This window comes from Astatotilapia calliptera, chromosome 23 (assembly GCF_964374335.1).
Source record: "Astatotilapia calliptera chromosome 23, fAstCal68.1, whole genome shotgun sequence".
Taxonomy (NCBI): domain Eukaryota; kingdom Metazoa; phylum Chordata; class Actinopteri; order Cichliformes; family Cichlidae; genus Astatotilapia; species Astatotilapia calliptera.
Window position 1 is genome coordinate 22,677,054 of NC_137443.1, and position 14,598 is coordinate 22,691,651.

General features: G+C 40.7%; 1 protein-coding gene across 6 annotated transcripts in view; it reads right to left on the reverse strand.

Annotated features, from left to right (window-relative positions):
• The window catches only part of tns1a (tensin 1a), a 118,525-nt gene that overhangs the window by 14,179 nt on the left and 89,748 nt on the right, over positions 1-14,598 (reverse strand). For 5 of the 6 annotated variants that reach the window (XM_026159526.2, XM_026159523.2, XM_026159525.2 and 2 more), the window contains 2 exons: positions 1,138-2,778; positions 15-95 (listed from right to left, as the gene is read on the reverse strand). In XM_026159526.2, the coding sequence (XP_026015311.2) occupies positions 15-95; positions 1,138-2,778 (1,722 nt within the window). The remainder of the gene's footprint in view (positions 1-14; positions 96-1,137; positions 2,779-14,598) is intronic. The other variant, XM_026159527.2, reaches the window with a different exon arrangement.

A 14,598-nucleotide genomic window follows, 5' to 3' on the forward strand; every position in this document is an offset into this window, starting at 1 on the left:
TAAAGTGGACAAACCAGAGAAGGAATAGGAGCGATGGCGGTCAGATTGTTGTGGTGTCATGCTTTCACTGATGCCCCGAATACGAGCGTTGTACTCTGTTTCCGGGGAGGGATGTCAAGTGGTGGAAGGGAGGCAGCAGGTGAAGGTAGAGGAGGAGGAGGAGAGTGAGTGCAGAGGAAGAAGCAGTGGAGGGTAGGGTTTCCATACAGTGAAGAGATGGGTTGAATGGAAAAGGAAAAGAAAAGTCAGAGCAGAAATGGATAAATAAAAGTATTCTCCAAATGAGATGACACGCAAGCCCCTAGCTAAAAAAGGAACTTACATTTTTGTTCCACTGGGAGGCACTTTAGAGCTTCCAAATCATTTCAAAGAAAATCGTGCATGCCGACATTGCATGGAAGCTGGGATCTCTGAATGCCTGGCTATTCTTACTCTCACCTCATTTCCACTCTCAGCAGCTCTGCACAGCTCTCTGAGTCAGAGAAGCTAACTTTATGAGTAAGGCTTATTCCTCTAATACAACACCCTGTAATGGATCGGTTATAGAAACTGCACCGCTGGCATTCTACTTGGTTCTTAAGATTACAGAGACTTCAAGATAATGCGTAAATTGTGTTAGCCATTTTGGATATATAAGTTTTGTTGAATATCATTTTCAGAATATCAAAAGTGTTTTAGGCTATATCATATGCTACAAATCTGCTTTACATCTTTATGCTTATTTATTTGCTCATTAGTTTCAGGCAAATCATCCATAATGTTCCCTGAACCTCCAAAACAGAGCATCGCTAATGACTGTATTAACCTGCTCTTTGAGTCCCCTTTAGGGGCTACAACATGCCACCATCAGTCCAACAACCCACAAATACTGACATATGTGTGTTTGTGCAATCTTTTCCTTGAAAACAAGAATAGCAAAAAACGATTTCACATATTCTTTTTTAAACCTTAAAAAACTTGGAAACTTTGAAGCTAATCCATAATAGACGTAATAGATAATCAACTGTAAATGAATTAATTCATGCACAAAAAAACAAAGAACAGCATAATATCCTGCAACAGTTACAAGTCCAGTACCACTCACTCTGTCCCTTCCTTATTCATACACTAACTCCAGACAATATCTTGAAGCCTTACCTGCAATACGGTGTGCTACCAGGCCTTCCAAGTTTAGCGTCTCCTCCTCTGCATCTTGTTCTCTGGGCAACGATGAAGAAGATGTGTCCTTGGGCTGTGGAGTTACAGTGGGAAGGGGTGAAGATGAGGCACTATAGCCTGGATACGGAGACGAGCCCTGCAGTTCTGGGGAGTGTGATGTGCCACTGCTTGGGTGGGAGTTCATGGGCTTCACTGGGGTCTGCTGATTGAAATTAGAATCAGTGGTGTAATGAAGGGGTGCATGGCGAGTATGGAGGTAGGGCTCAGGAGTGTGTGTTGGGGTGATATTTTGGTGTTGGTAGCCAGCATTGGGCCTCTGGGGAGAATGCACTGGAGACTCCATAACTGGGCTCTGGCTGACTCTCCCAGATGAGCGATGGGGCTGATGAATGCCGTCGCCAATTGATCCAGAGCTGTTGTAGCCATGGATAGCAGAGTCTGCTTGGTATGATGGCCTGGCCAGGGTCTGGGAGAATGGCACCTGGGATGAATTGAGGCTGTTCTCACCAGGGGGCGCACTGTGGGACTTAGACATGTGAGAGTTGATTGGGTCTAGGTCAAGCATCAGCATATTTAGTGCCTCGATTGACTGCTCAATGTCACGCTGTGAAGCTGAGGTGGGAAAGTGGGGCAAGCTATGAGTTGACTGAAGAGGAGGACCAAATGGATCGTCTGGTAGGCTATGCTGATGCCAGGCACTGAGACCTCGTTGTACAGCATCCCGGCTACTGGTGCTCCTCTCAGGGGCCCTGGGCATAAGTTTTGGGGTGGTCTCAGGGCTGCTGGCAGGTGGGTTCCCAAAGGACTGTGAACGATACATCCCTCCTCCATTTTGATAATTGTTGTAACCCCCCTGTGGCGATGGTGAGTCCACGGATCTCTCTTGCATCGCTGTAGGAGTTCGTACTCCATGCACCGGCATCTCGCTTCTATCAAGGTATGGCTCGTCGTTCTGGCCACTGACAGGAGTCTGTGATTGGTAGTACAAGTCAGCTGGTGTTGCTTGGCCCTCAAGGGATGAGATGGTGCCCAAACTGTCCACACTGTTGCCCTCTTGACTATTAGGCAGCTCGTCGTCGAGAATATCTGTCTCACGCTCCTCTGTTGAAGGAGCGCCCACTAACCTGGTGTGGCTCCCGTTGACATGCACCTGTGCAGGAACTAAGTGTCGTACTCCTCCTCCTGGACAGGTAGATGTAGGCAGGTAGGCTTGCCGCTTAGTTGGTGCCTCAAGGCCACTCAGAAGTTGGTCGAGCTCTCTTTTTTCTTGCGGACTGAGTGGTGGGTGAGTTGCTGTTGGATTGTTGTGGCTCACAGCACTCTGCACAGACTGGCTTTGCTCATCTGTGCGATCAGTCTTGATCGATGCGGTAGAATTGCCTGAGTCACTGCTCACAGACAGGGTATGGTCGACAGCAGGGAGGGAAGTGTGGCCTGCCACAGGAAGGGTGTGGTCAGTAGTTTGCAGGGGATGGTTGGTGTGCTGCAATGGGTTCTCGTTAGTCAAGGGGTTTTCACGGACTGGGAGGCCATTGACTGTGACAACTCCCTCCAGGGAGTCTTTTTTCCGGATTTGGGCATAAAGACTTCCATCAAGTGGGCCCTGGGTATGAACAACATCTGAAAGAGAGAAAGAGTACACAATATAGTAAACAACATACTAAAATTATGAAACAGCTCTCAACTCTAAAGTTCATGAAATGGAATTAACACAATTAAAAAAATACTTTCATTTAAATAATTTTGTGTTTAGGAAAAAACTGTTTACGTTAAGGTTAATGGGCCCCAATCATCAAGTCATTTTTTTGTATGGGACTGGATCCCTGACACCACAAACATAGTGACCCCCCTCTGCACTCAACTCGTTTGATTCTCAGCTGCAGCATGCTGCCCAGCCACCAGCAACACAACCCCTGCAGCTCTATTAATAGCCAATTTTCAGATCTTAAAGCCCCTGTCACGTTGCGTCAGTGCAGGCCCACATGGTCTGACGTTAACATGGGTGGGTTCTGCACAACACACCGAAACAACTGGTCTGTGTCAGCCAAAGGGAAAAGGAGTCATGCCAGTTTGAAACCCCAGAGTTGGACTATGAGAGGAGCTGTCGTCTTTAGGTTGATTTCTTGCTGCTGAATCATGCTTGCAAAACAAAACCAGAGTAATTGCGTACATATTGTGCAATGCTATGAATAAAAGTAGCCACCTAACGCTTTACAAGAATGTGCAAACCATGTATGGGTGGACATATTATTATCATTTATTTTGTGGTGTTTATCATTTATAGCAAATCAGACAAGGTAATATTTCATCTGAACCAAACAAGTAAACTAAATTCCTTTGGTCTGGCTATGGTTGGTCTGGTTGGGTGTTAAAACAGTTTCAACTACTCAGCTCAAACTTTACACTGTTAGCTAAAATGCATCATAATTTCTTCGTAATAAACAAACTTTAATTAACTGATAGCTAGAGCTTTACCAATACCTATATTTTGTGATTTAAAAATCAGGTGATATTTTTTCCTATCAGATATACAAAACAGATACAGATTTCCATAACACACACCAAGCAATATAATACAACAATACAGTTTAAAAATAAACCTGCTTTATTGTGTATTACTTGTCTATGCTCGGCCTGACTCTGCTCAGATCAGCTGGTTGTTGTGCTTGTAGTCTTCCAAAAATGTGTTGCCAACAGGGAAGTTGCATCCATAGGTACATCGATACTTACTGAGCGTAACACTCCGCTAAGACGATTGAATTATTAAATTGAGATTTTTAGCTAGCTATTGTTATATTCGGCTGACAATTTCGACTGTTTAGCCATACCATTTGCAAACACAAGTTTACTTTCACATTAACCGAACTAATCTTTTCAAGCACCCCCTGGCTACTACAGAGATATCACTTGGAGGTTTTCTTCCCGTTCACCTCCTACATGAACACCAAAGATAGGTCTTATGCCATATGCTCCAATATTTTATCCATATAATAAATACACAGTCTAATTGTATTTTAAACTGTATTTTAAAAAGTTAAGATAAGCTATTTAAAAATGTAGTTTTACACCAGCAACAAATCATTCTGTGGTACTACCAACATATTTACAAGAAGGAAAGTCATGCGACAGCAGTGGCTTTCAGTATCTAGTGTGCATATGCAGAGTGATACACAACATATACAGAAGCATGGCTCATATGTAGGGTGTTCCAAATTGAGCGACCCCTGGGGACAGATGGTGAATCACTCAGACCTCAGCTATTTCCAAACCCATGTCAACAACAGCTCACGGCCACAGTAGCAACAAGAATGAGAGGACAGGGGACGAAGCCATAATCACAGTTTGTCCCTGTGGTTGCTTTTAGTGTTGGCACATTATGAAAGCATAATTCCAGGTTTACAGTTACATTTTGTTTGGACTTGCGGAATTACTCCAAAGCCTTACGCATAAAGATTTAAGCCAAAATAATGAATCTTTTTGTTCTTGCCAGCAATATATACACTTTAAATATTCATGTTTCTTATATTAAGTTTCTTCAAGTTCTAAAACCCATATTTATATTTTAAATCAAACTCATGTAAACATCCTTACCTGTAGATCAAACTTCCAATTTTTTTTTTCTGTGATGATTAAGTAAAAAAATCAGGAAAGATTAAATATTTCCTTTTCAAAACAGTGATTCCGTTTCAATCTACAATTCGGAAGTCCTTTCGGAGTCTCTCAGTGACTAAACCTTCTGCCTCTGAGCTTCTTCTCTCACTCCCCCTGTCCTCTCTGATTCATGTCACCCGACATGTGCTCTTCTGGAGCGAGGTGGGGCTGTACCACTGAAACACCCGCAAGGGGTGAGTTGGCACTCTGGGATGATCACTGAGCGTTCCCGGCAGCGGGGGAGGAACTCCACCAATGTCACCACCTCTACCTCCACCCATGTGCCTGGAAAAAAAAAACTACAACTCCTGCACCATCTGTCTGCCTGGTAATGCCATTAGGGGGATCCCTTTACTGTGCATCTCACTCACTCCCCCACATCCTAAACTTTAAATCCTTAATAAGTGGGAGGTTCTATTGTTTAAAAGAATCCCATAAACTCTATTAATTATATTAGAACCATAAGACTTTTCAGAGATCGGTTGTGCATATTTTCCACCAGCTGAGCTCTCGGGTCTTTTCCTCCTTCTGACCTTTAACAGAATAGAAAATGCCTTTGTTCTGGTTGATAAAACATGCTCTTTTAGACTTGACTAAGCCACGATGGCACTTTTCCAGCTGCAATTTAACCCCATAGTGATTGTAAATCATCGGAACAAACACTGCCATTTGCCATGTTATGGCTCAGATAGGACAAACTAAAAACGCACAGAGCAGCAGCATCTGGGTAACAGTGTAGTATCAGCTTCCAGTGGATCAAAAATCTAACAGACCCACAAATACCTAATTTGGTCTCGCCAACTAACAGATGTTAAATGAGCCAGTGGGATAAAATTACAAAAGTGAAACCAGTCTCTGACTCACAGGGTGATTGTTTCTGTAGTGAATTTGATCTTTTTAAAGATGGTTTGGGGTATTTTTATGTTTGGTATTTTTTGTTTTTAACTTGTTTAGATGTCACATTGAAGAGAACAGAACCAAAGAATTTGAGACTTTCACTACGTTTTTACACTCGTCCCAGACTCACGCTGGTATGTGCAAACATTGGGAGACAAACATTAAGTGGTATGCATATCTGCTCCAGATGTAGCGTAAAGGAAGAGGGGTAGACTAGTGTTAAAAGAGCTTGACCTTCATCTGGAATACCAAGGGATGAGCATGCTGCAAATAACCAGCCTGCCAGAGTTCCCTTCAGCCAGGCAATGATCATTGTTTCTGTTTCAGAATATGCAAGTTCTGCTAAACCTGAGATGTTTTTGGGAATCTGTCATATAGAAAATTTACTGTTTTCACTACTGTCTTGCAAGAATGAAAGTTTTCAGACAATCTGACCTGCCATCTCCTGGCCAGTATGGGAAGACACAGGATCCAGAGCACTCCTCACTCATTTCTCCAAGATGCAAGCAACGTCTGACAGAATAATAGGATTTCATGCATTGGCTGAAAACGTGTCACATGTTTTAGGCAGTCAGCTATCAATTTCGGGATGTCAGAGCTTCTATCATCAGAAAAGTCCAGCAATTATGTGATATTATAAGACCGTTATAGTTACTATAACATTCATATAACATCATTACTGCCTGAGAGAAGGGCATTAATACAAGAATATATGGATTTTTTTATGTTTGCAAGATTTAGAAATATGAATAGCCAAACTTATCAGAAGCTACTTAAGTCTCAGCACTGGCCAAAGGACTAAAAATGACATGTCCTAGATTTGACTTTGCTTATGAAATACGGACATAGTAATACATTTAATGTCCAACTATGCCAACAGTCAAAAGATATATCATGTGCCAGCCTGGTGCCTATCGTAGAACTGTCAATGTTAGGGAGCAGAGCTCCAGTGTGGTATTTAATCCAGTGACCATTATTATGAATGACACAAACAAGCAGCTCTCCAGCTGCATAGAACAAATTGCTTTCTTATAGTGTCGATAAATAGCTGCAGTGGGCCTCAAATTAGATTGGTTGAGTCACCAAGCCTTGGCTAACACAAATAGCTTACAGCTTGCTTCTTACACCAGTTAACAAGTATAACATGCCATTCCTTCTGCTGCAAAAGGACAATGCCATGCCATCACTACTACTATTTTTAATATGTAGATGAAGACAAATCAGCTCAAAGAAATATTTGAACATATTGAAGCAAGAAAAAAAAAGCTTTTGACTTTGTCAGAGTCTTTCAGTCTCTCTTACTCACACACTCTGACTCAAACCTGTGCCTGTGCATGCTTTGTATTCCCTCAAGTAACAGGTGCTGTCCTTTTTCACGAAAGTGCCAGAGGCATTACTCATGTTGTGTTGCACGTGGACACGCATACATCCACACGTAGCACCTGGCTCTGAGCTGTATTCTCTTAAGTGTTCACTTGAGTGTCTCATTGCTACATCACAGCCTTGGAAACAATTAAAAAGCCATTTAAACACCTGCGTCCAATAGCTTATTATAAATAGACAACGTGCTACACAAACTGTTATTGCCGTATCCATCCAGCTGGGATGGAGATTACACACATTGTTAGTACATTCAGGATTAGCAGACAGGTTGATTGAAGTGTCCCATTTGCCAACATACCTATATCTCAATTAAAACATAGTTAGCATATCATTTGATACTGTATACTGTCAACATGTCATATGTACAATACTTCTGTTCCAACATGTATTGTTTTTTTCTTACAAAACAAAAATAATTTAGTTATCCAGCATGTTCTCTGTAGTCATGATTCATTTAAGTAGAGTTCAAACTTGATTTGTTGGCATAGTGATAGAATATTGGTCAATTTGTTCATATTGAATGTAATTTTTATACAGATGTTACAGTTTTCTATGTAAATTACTGACTATACAAAATGACACAGATTCCCAGCTGTGCCGTGGTGTTCAAGGGTTGCAACCTTAAGATAAGCTGAACACGCCTAAAGGGCAGACCGTGACCTTCTAAAATATAGGAGCCATTTTTTCAAAATAGACAGATTTAAATATAGAAGCACATTTAAAGTTTACGTGCAAGATTAAATGGACCCATATGGCGTGTCTCTCACCCACTTAGAGAAGAGGCGTGAAATTATAGCTTTCGTGGACACAGATAATGTTACCTCTTCAATGAAGGTCTTTTTGAAATTGGGAGTGTGTCTGCCTAACAGTTAGCTTTGTCAACTGTGAAAACATTTTCACTCTGTTTTGCAACAGGAAGCATTGTAACTCACATTTCAAATGTTTCTATTTTCTGTGTAATACAATAGTTTTAGAATTCTAAGGTGTACATTTTATTGGTAATTTAATGTATTAAATATAATTGACTTTATTTTAGCTGTAGAATAAGTTCAAAGACATACAGTGAAGTTTTTACATTACTCTATGCACACAGTGGTGTAATTACATCGCTCCTGATTCCACAGGAATTAAGAGCTTCTGTTTTTAAACAAAATGGACTTGATTAATTGATCATCAGTGTGAAGTGAGGAGTTTTGGCAGTTTGCTGGATGGGAGCATTCAGGTGTGTAAACACAATGCCGCAGTCGTTCCAGGAGTGGATGTTCCATCAAGGTCAGACAATGCTCAGAAAAACTGCAAAGAAACTCAAGAGCTACACCTCAGACTCTACAGGTTTCAGTTAGCATGCTGAATGTGAAAGTTCATGAGGGTAAAATTTGAAAAAGGCTGAACAAGTGTGTTTAGTATGGTTTCCAGGAAAAACACCTTATTTTAAAAATGACAGTTTGTTTTAGGTTATCACAGGTGAATCTTTACAAACCCAATGACTTCTAGAACAATGTCCTTTGGACAGATTAGACAAAAGTGCAGACAAACCCAGCACATGTGCACAAAAGACCTCATCATCAACTCTCAAGAATGGTGGTGGAGGGGAGATGATTGTTTTACAGTCACAGGACCTGTGTAACTTGCATTAGACCATGAACTCCACTGTATAGCAAAGTGTTCTAGAGCAGCGGTCCCCAACCTTTTTCGCGCCACGGACCGGTTCATGCCCGACAATATTTTCACGGACCGGCCTTTATGGTGTTGCGGATAAATACAACAAAATAAAACTAGTACCGGTACCGTAAAAAAGAAGATTTATTCATAACACACATGAAAAGACCCAGGAAAACCAAGTTAATGATAAAAACGATAACAAAATAACGCTCAAAACCAATAAAAACCCTGAAAAGCATACATTTCACACCTGAGCCGCAACTCTCGCGGCCCGGTACCAAACGACTCACGGACCAGTACTGCTCCGAGGCCCGGGGGTTGGGGACCGCTGGTCTAGAGTCAAATGTGAGGCCATTTGTCCCAATGGCGAAAGCTTGGCTGGGTCATGTAACAGGACAATGATCTCAAGCGCAGCAGCACACCTACCACAGAATGGCAGAATGAAGGTATCAAAATTGTCCAGTCAAAGCACAGACCTCAGTGTGATTAAAATAATGTGGCAGGATCTTATGAAACCTGTGCATGAACGATTGCCTGCAAATATCATTGAACTGACGCCAATGTAAATAAGAGTGAGCCAAAATTCCTCCATGTGAAAGTCATGCACATAAAACAATCACTTCAAAGTGCAATAATTTTGCTAAAGGTGGTTCTATAAGCTCCTGAATCGCTATGCACATTTTTTACTTGACTATATTAAATGATCCAATAAGATCATGACTGGCAACAAAGCTTTGAACGTACAGAGGCAGGCCTGCACATGCACAAACATCTATATACATACATGCGGTGATGTCAGCAACTCATCCAATGTCTCACAGGAGGATGTGACATTCACCTTCACAGCTTTCATACCACTGTGACGACGGCAAGTCTGCATGCCACCAGAGGGTGACTGGGTTTGACTGACAAATGACTGACTTGCCCTAAAGAGCTGTGTTCATGTGTGTGAGCGTGAGATATATGTTAGAAGAGGGGGCTCAAAACAGGGTGATATTGCAAATAAACTCTTTATTGTGCATCAATTTCAGTTATGGAATCATTCATTTTAAGACATATACGTGTGTTTTTTTTATTGAAAATTCCTGAAAAAATACAAATCTATTAAAGCCAAGCTGAGCTATTTTACTTTTCTAAAAACAAAAATTTCAGCCATGTCCTGGACTTCACAGCAGAAAATTAGAGAGAAAGTGAGACAGGATGATGTGACAGTCCATCAGTGAAAAGGTGTCATGGTTGGCGTATCAGTGACTGGCACAAGGAAAACTGTCGCCTCCATGGTTTTATATTTGCCATGTCTGTCTCTCGGTCTATCTGTCACTGTCCGGCTGTCACAGTTTGAATTGAGGTGATGCGTCTGTATCAGTGTCTGTCTCTGAGATTACTTTCAGGGTGATGTCATCCATCTGTCTCTCTGTCATCTGAGTAACTGTCATAAAAAGCTGTGTCTGACCGTCTGCCAGCAGCATCTGATTCATGTCAACTCATTTTTATTCATGCAAGAGAAGAACTGTCAGATCAAGCTGGAGATTGGAAGATATGGGATTTCTTGTTAAGCTAAACCTCAAAGAACCATTTTTACCATTTTGGGGTGAAGCTCGGTGTAAAATAAGGGCGATAACAATAATAGGAGGCCATGAAGTACCATTATTGCAAATTTGTGTTGCAACGTGGGTCCATCTGTACAAAAATGTCATTAGCAGGGATTTAAAGTGTGAATTTATTTTTCAATGTTTCAGTGTGCTGTTTTGTTTTTGTGTCACTATAAGACTGGACTCCCACACGCACCACCACACATTTCCTATATTCCTATAATTTGTAATCTTTATAATCTTTATAATCTCTTCTGCTATTTGCACATTCTTTACTGTAAATTAATGTAAAGTTAATTTGTAAATTTTGTAGTAAACTGTAAATTGTAAATATTGTAAAACTTTTCTTCTGTCATTTAATGGTCGGGCATTGTACAGCTACAAGCATTTCACCCCCATGTCATACTGTGTATGGTTGTGTGTGTGTGACAAATAAAATTTGAATTTGAATTCTACAGTATAATTGATCACCTGTTCTAGTTGCTGCAGGAGAAAAAGACAGGAGCTCTGAATACCAGTAACAAGTAAAAGTTAAAATATCCAAATCTTTATTCCCAATCTAGAGGTCGCATGCAGAAGAGGAACACTGCTGAAAGGCAAGTTCCAGTAAACATGCACAAGGCCGCACAAAGACCAATAACACTAGAAATCATGAAAATGTAGAATTTAAACTTGAAATGCACAACAATGTTTGGAAAGGTAGAAGAGGAAATGAAAGTGGCGAGAAGAAAAGCAAAAATAGGAAGCAGAAACTGCTTAAGCACAACAAGGTAGTGAGCAGTTACAAAATAACAAGTGTCATTAAGTAACAGTAATTTTTTTAAGTAACAGTAACATAATACATTACTGTTATTACATTTAGTAATTACATAACAATTAACAGGTAAATATTGCTTTCTGGGTAATTTAAGAAAAGTAACGTGTGGTAATTTTGAGAGAAAATTTTGAAGCTGTACCAATCAAATGTGTGCATCCAATCTTACAAGGAGATTGCTTCTGATTGGGTCATTTCCAAACTCTTCCCAGCTTTCTACAAAACTAAATAAGTTATGACTGGATCTCATCACTCCAGAACATTTTCATCTCCTTTTTATTCCTTTCATCACAGTTTTTGTGCTCGAGAGTTTTTACTTAGCTATTGTCTTGTTTTTGTCAAAAAATAAAAGGTTGGCGGGAGAAAATTTGGTCAGCAAAATTAACACTGGAGTAGTGCAGTCGATTACGTTCTCTGGCATGCAATTAAGTAACTTTCAAGAAAAGTAATGAGTAATGTGTAATATCCAACCAAACATCCATCCATCCAGTTCAGGGTCAAGGGCAAAAGATTGTCTAAGGCTATGTTTGTCCTGAAATGTAATGTTTTCCTAGGCTTCATCATCCTCTCACATGCCTTTCTAAAGCAAAATGCTGCATGTCAGGGCATTCAAATGTGACAGCAACAGGTCCCAATAAAGCGTCAGTATGTGATGAGCAGAACATCAGAATTAGAATCACACCAGCATATCTGGCGTGCCTGTCTCTGGACGTGGCGTGCTCTGCTAACTGCCACACGTGACATCATCAAGACATCATCATCTGCATGCTGTCTGCACAGGTGCCGGTCTGTCATCCCCTGACTCTGTCAGAGCTTTCCACGACCATATTTACCTCTGCTGCATTCCTATAGCACCAATATACAAATGTGGGGGTTTTTTTCTGTTTTTTATGACACATTTCTTAATATTTGACAACTTAACATGAGTAAAATGTATGTTAAATACTGGATACTAACAGTCATAAATGAGCCTGCGTTGACCAAAGCTGTTTGAAAAATGGGAAAAAGCAGGGTGGCAGACAGCGAGAATTTATATAAAGCTACACGGAGACATCGAGGCAGACAGTAGGAGAAAGGAGGCATTAAGAGATGGGGACACGCTCAGCAGGGTTTCCATTGCTGGGATTTGAACCTGCTGCCACCGCTCACCGTGCTGTCAGCAAGAAGTCTAACTAGAAGCATTATGCGGTCATGCGAGGCACACACATGCAGGCTGCTTTTAAAATACCCCACTGCGCTCCATGTCTCAGGGTTTTATCTCTGCAAACGTTTAATGTGTACAGTAGATCTGTCAGTAAATGTTCTCAATTCAATTATATAGCTTAATTTTTTGTAATTAGGCTTTTTAATGATAAAAAATGGCAATGACTGAGGAAAAAAACACCACCACCAGTGTCTGTCTGTCACTGGAGCGACACAGAATGCAGAAGCTGGGTTTCCGTTAGGATAACAGGCAGGGAGGTTACTATCAGCCTGCAGTACCACACACTGTGTTTGTCCAAGTCAGAACAGCTGTTTGGTGTCGGCCTGTGTGCTTCAGACACACCGCTGCCCGCTCAAGCAGAGAGAGAATGATTAAGTCGAGTCTAATTAGGGATCATCTGTCAATGAGTATCTGCTGAGCAACTGAAGGTAAGTCAGACTCAACAGTTTAATCTCGCGTAACAGTTTTTAAACAGATCTTGGAATATAATTTTGTATAATTTTGTATCATCTCATGCGGCAAAATTTTCAACTCACTACAAAAGTTACGATTGTTCAAACATCGTTTTAAAAAGAAATTCATTCCTACATGAACTGTGTCAAAGTCCAAGCTTTCTGCAGCTCACACGACGTTACCAGCCAACCGAGGTCCCTAATAGTTTTGGTGTACCCAAATTGCAGCCCGCTCATAAAATGTTCCACACACAAATTGCTCGCTCCATGAGTCATTTTATACCACATAGGTGCCAAACACACAGGAAGCAACACTGTTGACATGGAAACCTAATAAACAGACAAACAGACTCGACTATAGACCGAATAGACAGAAATGTGTACTCTTGTAATTTTTTCTGGGCAACAGTGCAAGGAGATGCTAGTCTAAAAGCAAAGTGATGTATATAGAAAATGAAATACCATAAAAAAAGAGTTTATCCAGAGAAAAACATAGCAACAATATAATAAAAAACAAATATACAACTTGAAAACATCTGACTAGGGCAACTGCACAATTACTTGAGATTGACAGAGATTTAAAGTTAAGAAAGTTGCTAGTTGTAATTGAAAGACTACACAGAACCACTCACCAGTCAGTGCTTTCCAGCTGCTCTTCTTCTGTCCTTGACTTTATGTCATTCCTAATTCTGTCACTAATTTTTTTTTCTTTTCCCAATGTGCTCAGACCTCACAGTCTCAAATCAAATCCTCACTTGTATTACACCTCAAATGTAAAACGTCTTTGCTTCTCTCAGCCTCTCTGTCTCTGTCTCTCTGTCGGTCTCTATCCAGCTATTCCAGACATGTTTCAGGGCTCAGCCCCAGCCAAATATGGGAGGAGGCCGGCGAACGAGGAAGGCGGCCTGCGCTGTCAGTGGGCATGCTGCCCTACTGTACACCACACAGACACAGAAACACACACAGACACACTCTCCAGTGGCAAGGTTGTTTTTAGAGGCTGTTTTCATTCTTTATAGATGAGTTATCTAACAATCATTTTATGTAATGCTCTTATGATTCTTTAGAAACTTATGGAAAACCTGATGAAGGTGAGGAAGCACCTCTAAATGTTACTGCAAACTCTTAAGGACTGAATTACAAAACACAAATGTATCCAGCACCAAATGATGGTGTTAATTCATTAGACTTCATACAATATAGCGAAAGGGGTCCAAATATATTTGATATTTGTATCAGTGCTTTGATACTGATGGAGACGAATTATGCCTAAATCAAACATATTATGTCCTTTACTGCAAAAGTCTGGAGTCATCCTTCATTCCTTTGTATTTTGGTAGGAAAATGCGGTATAGGCACAGTGATTTATTAAAATGTTTAAACATACATGTAAATATAGTATGTTTATCTGTCAAGATGATCTCAAACTGCTTCAGCAATGTTAAGGTGGAGAGGCCAATCCATGATTCACAGTGTTCATTTTTAAATAAAATGTTTTCCAGTTGGTATTGCATGTTGGATCGAACTCTGGTGGTTCTGTTATGTGTTTGTAATTCATCACTTTTAAGAAAATCTTTAACACCACTGACTGAAATGTATCCCAAACCATGACACTGTAGACAGTGTTGTACCTCTTTCCTGACCTCCAACATACATACTGATGATGATTTGGATTCAACACTCCATCAGACAAGTTTTTGTGTAATTTTCATACCTCAGTCTTGTCTCCCTGTTTCCCTTCACTAAGAATAGCTTCCTGACAGCCGCCCTTCCACTGAGGCTTTA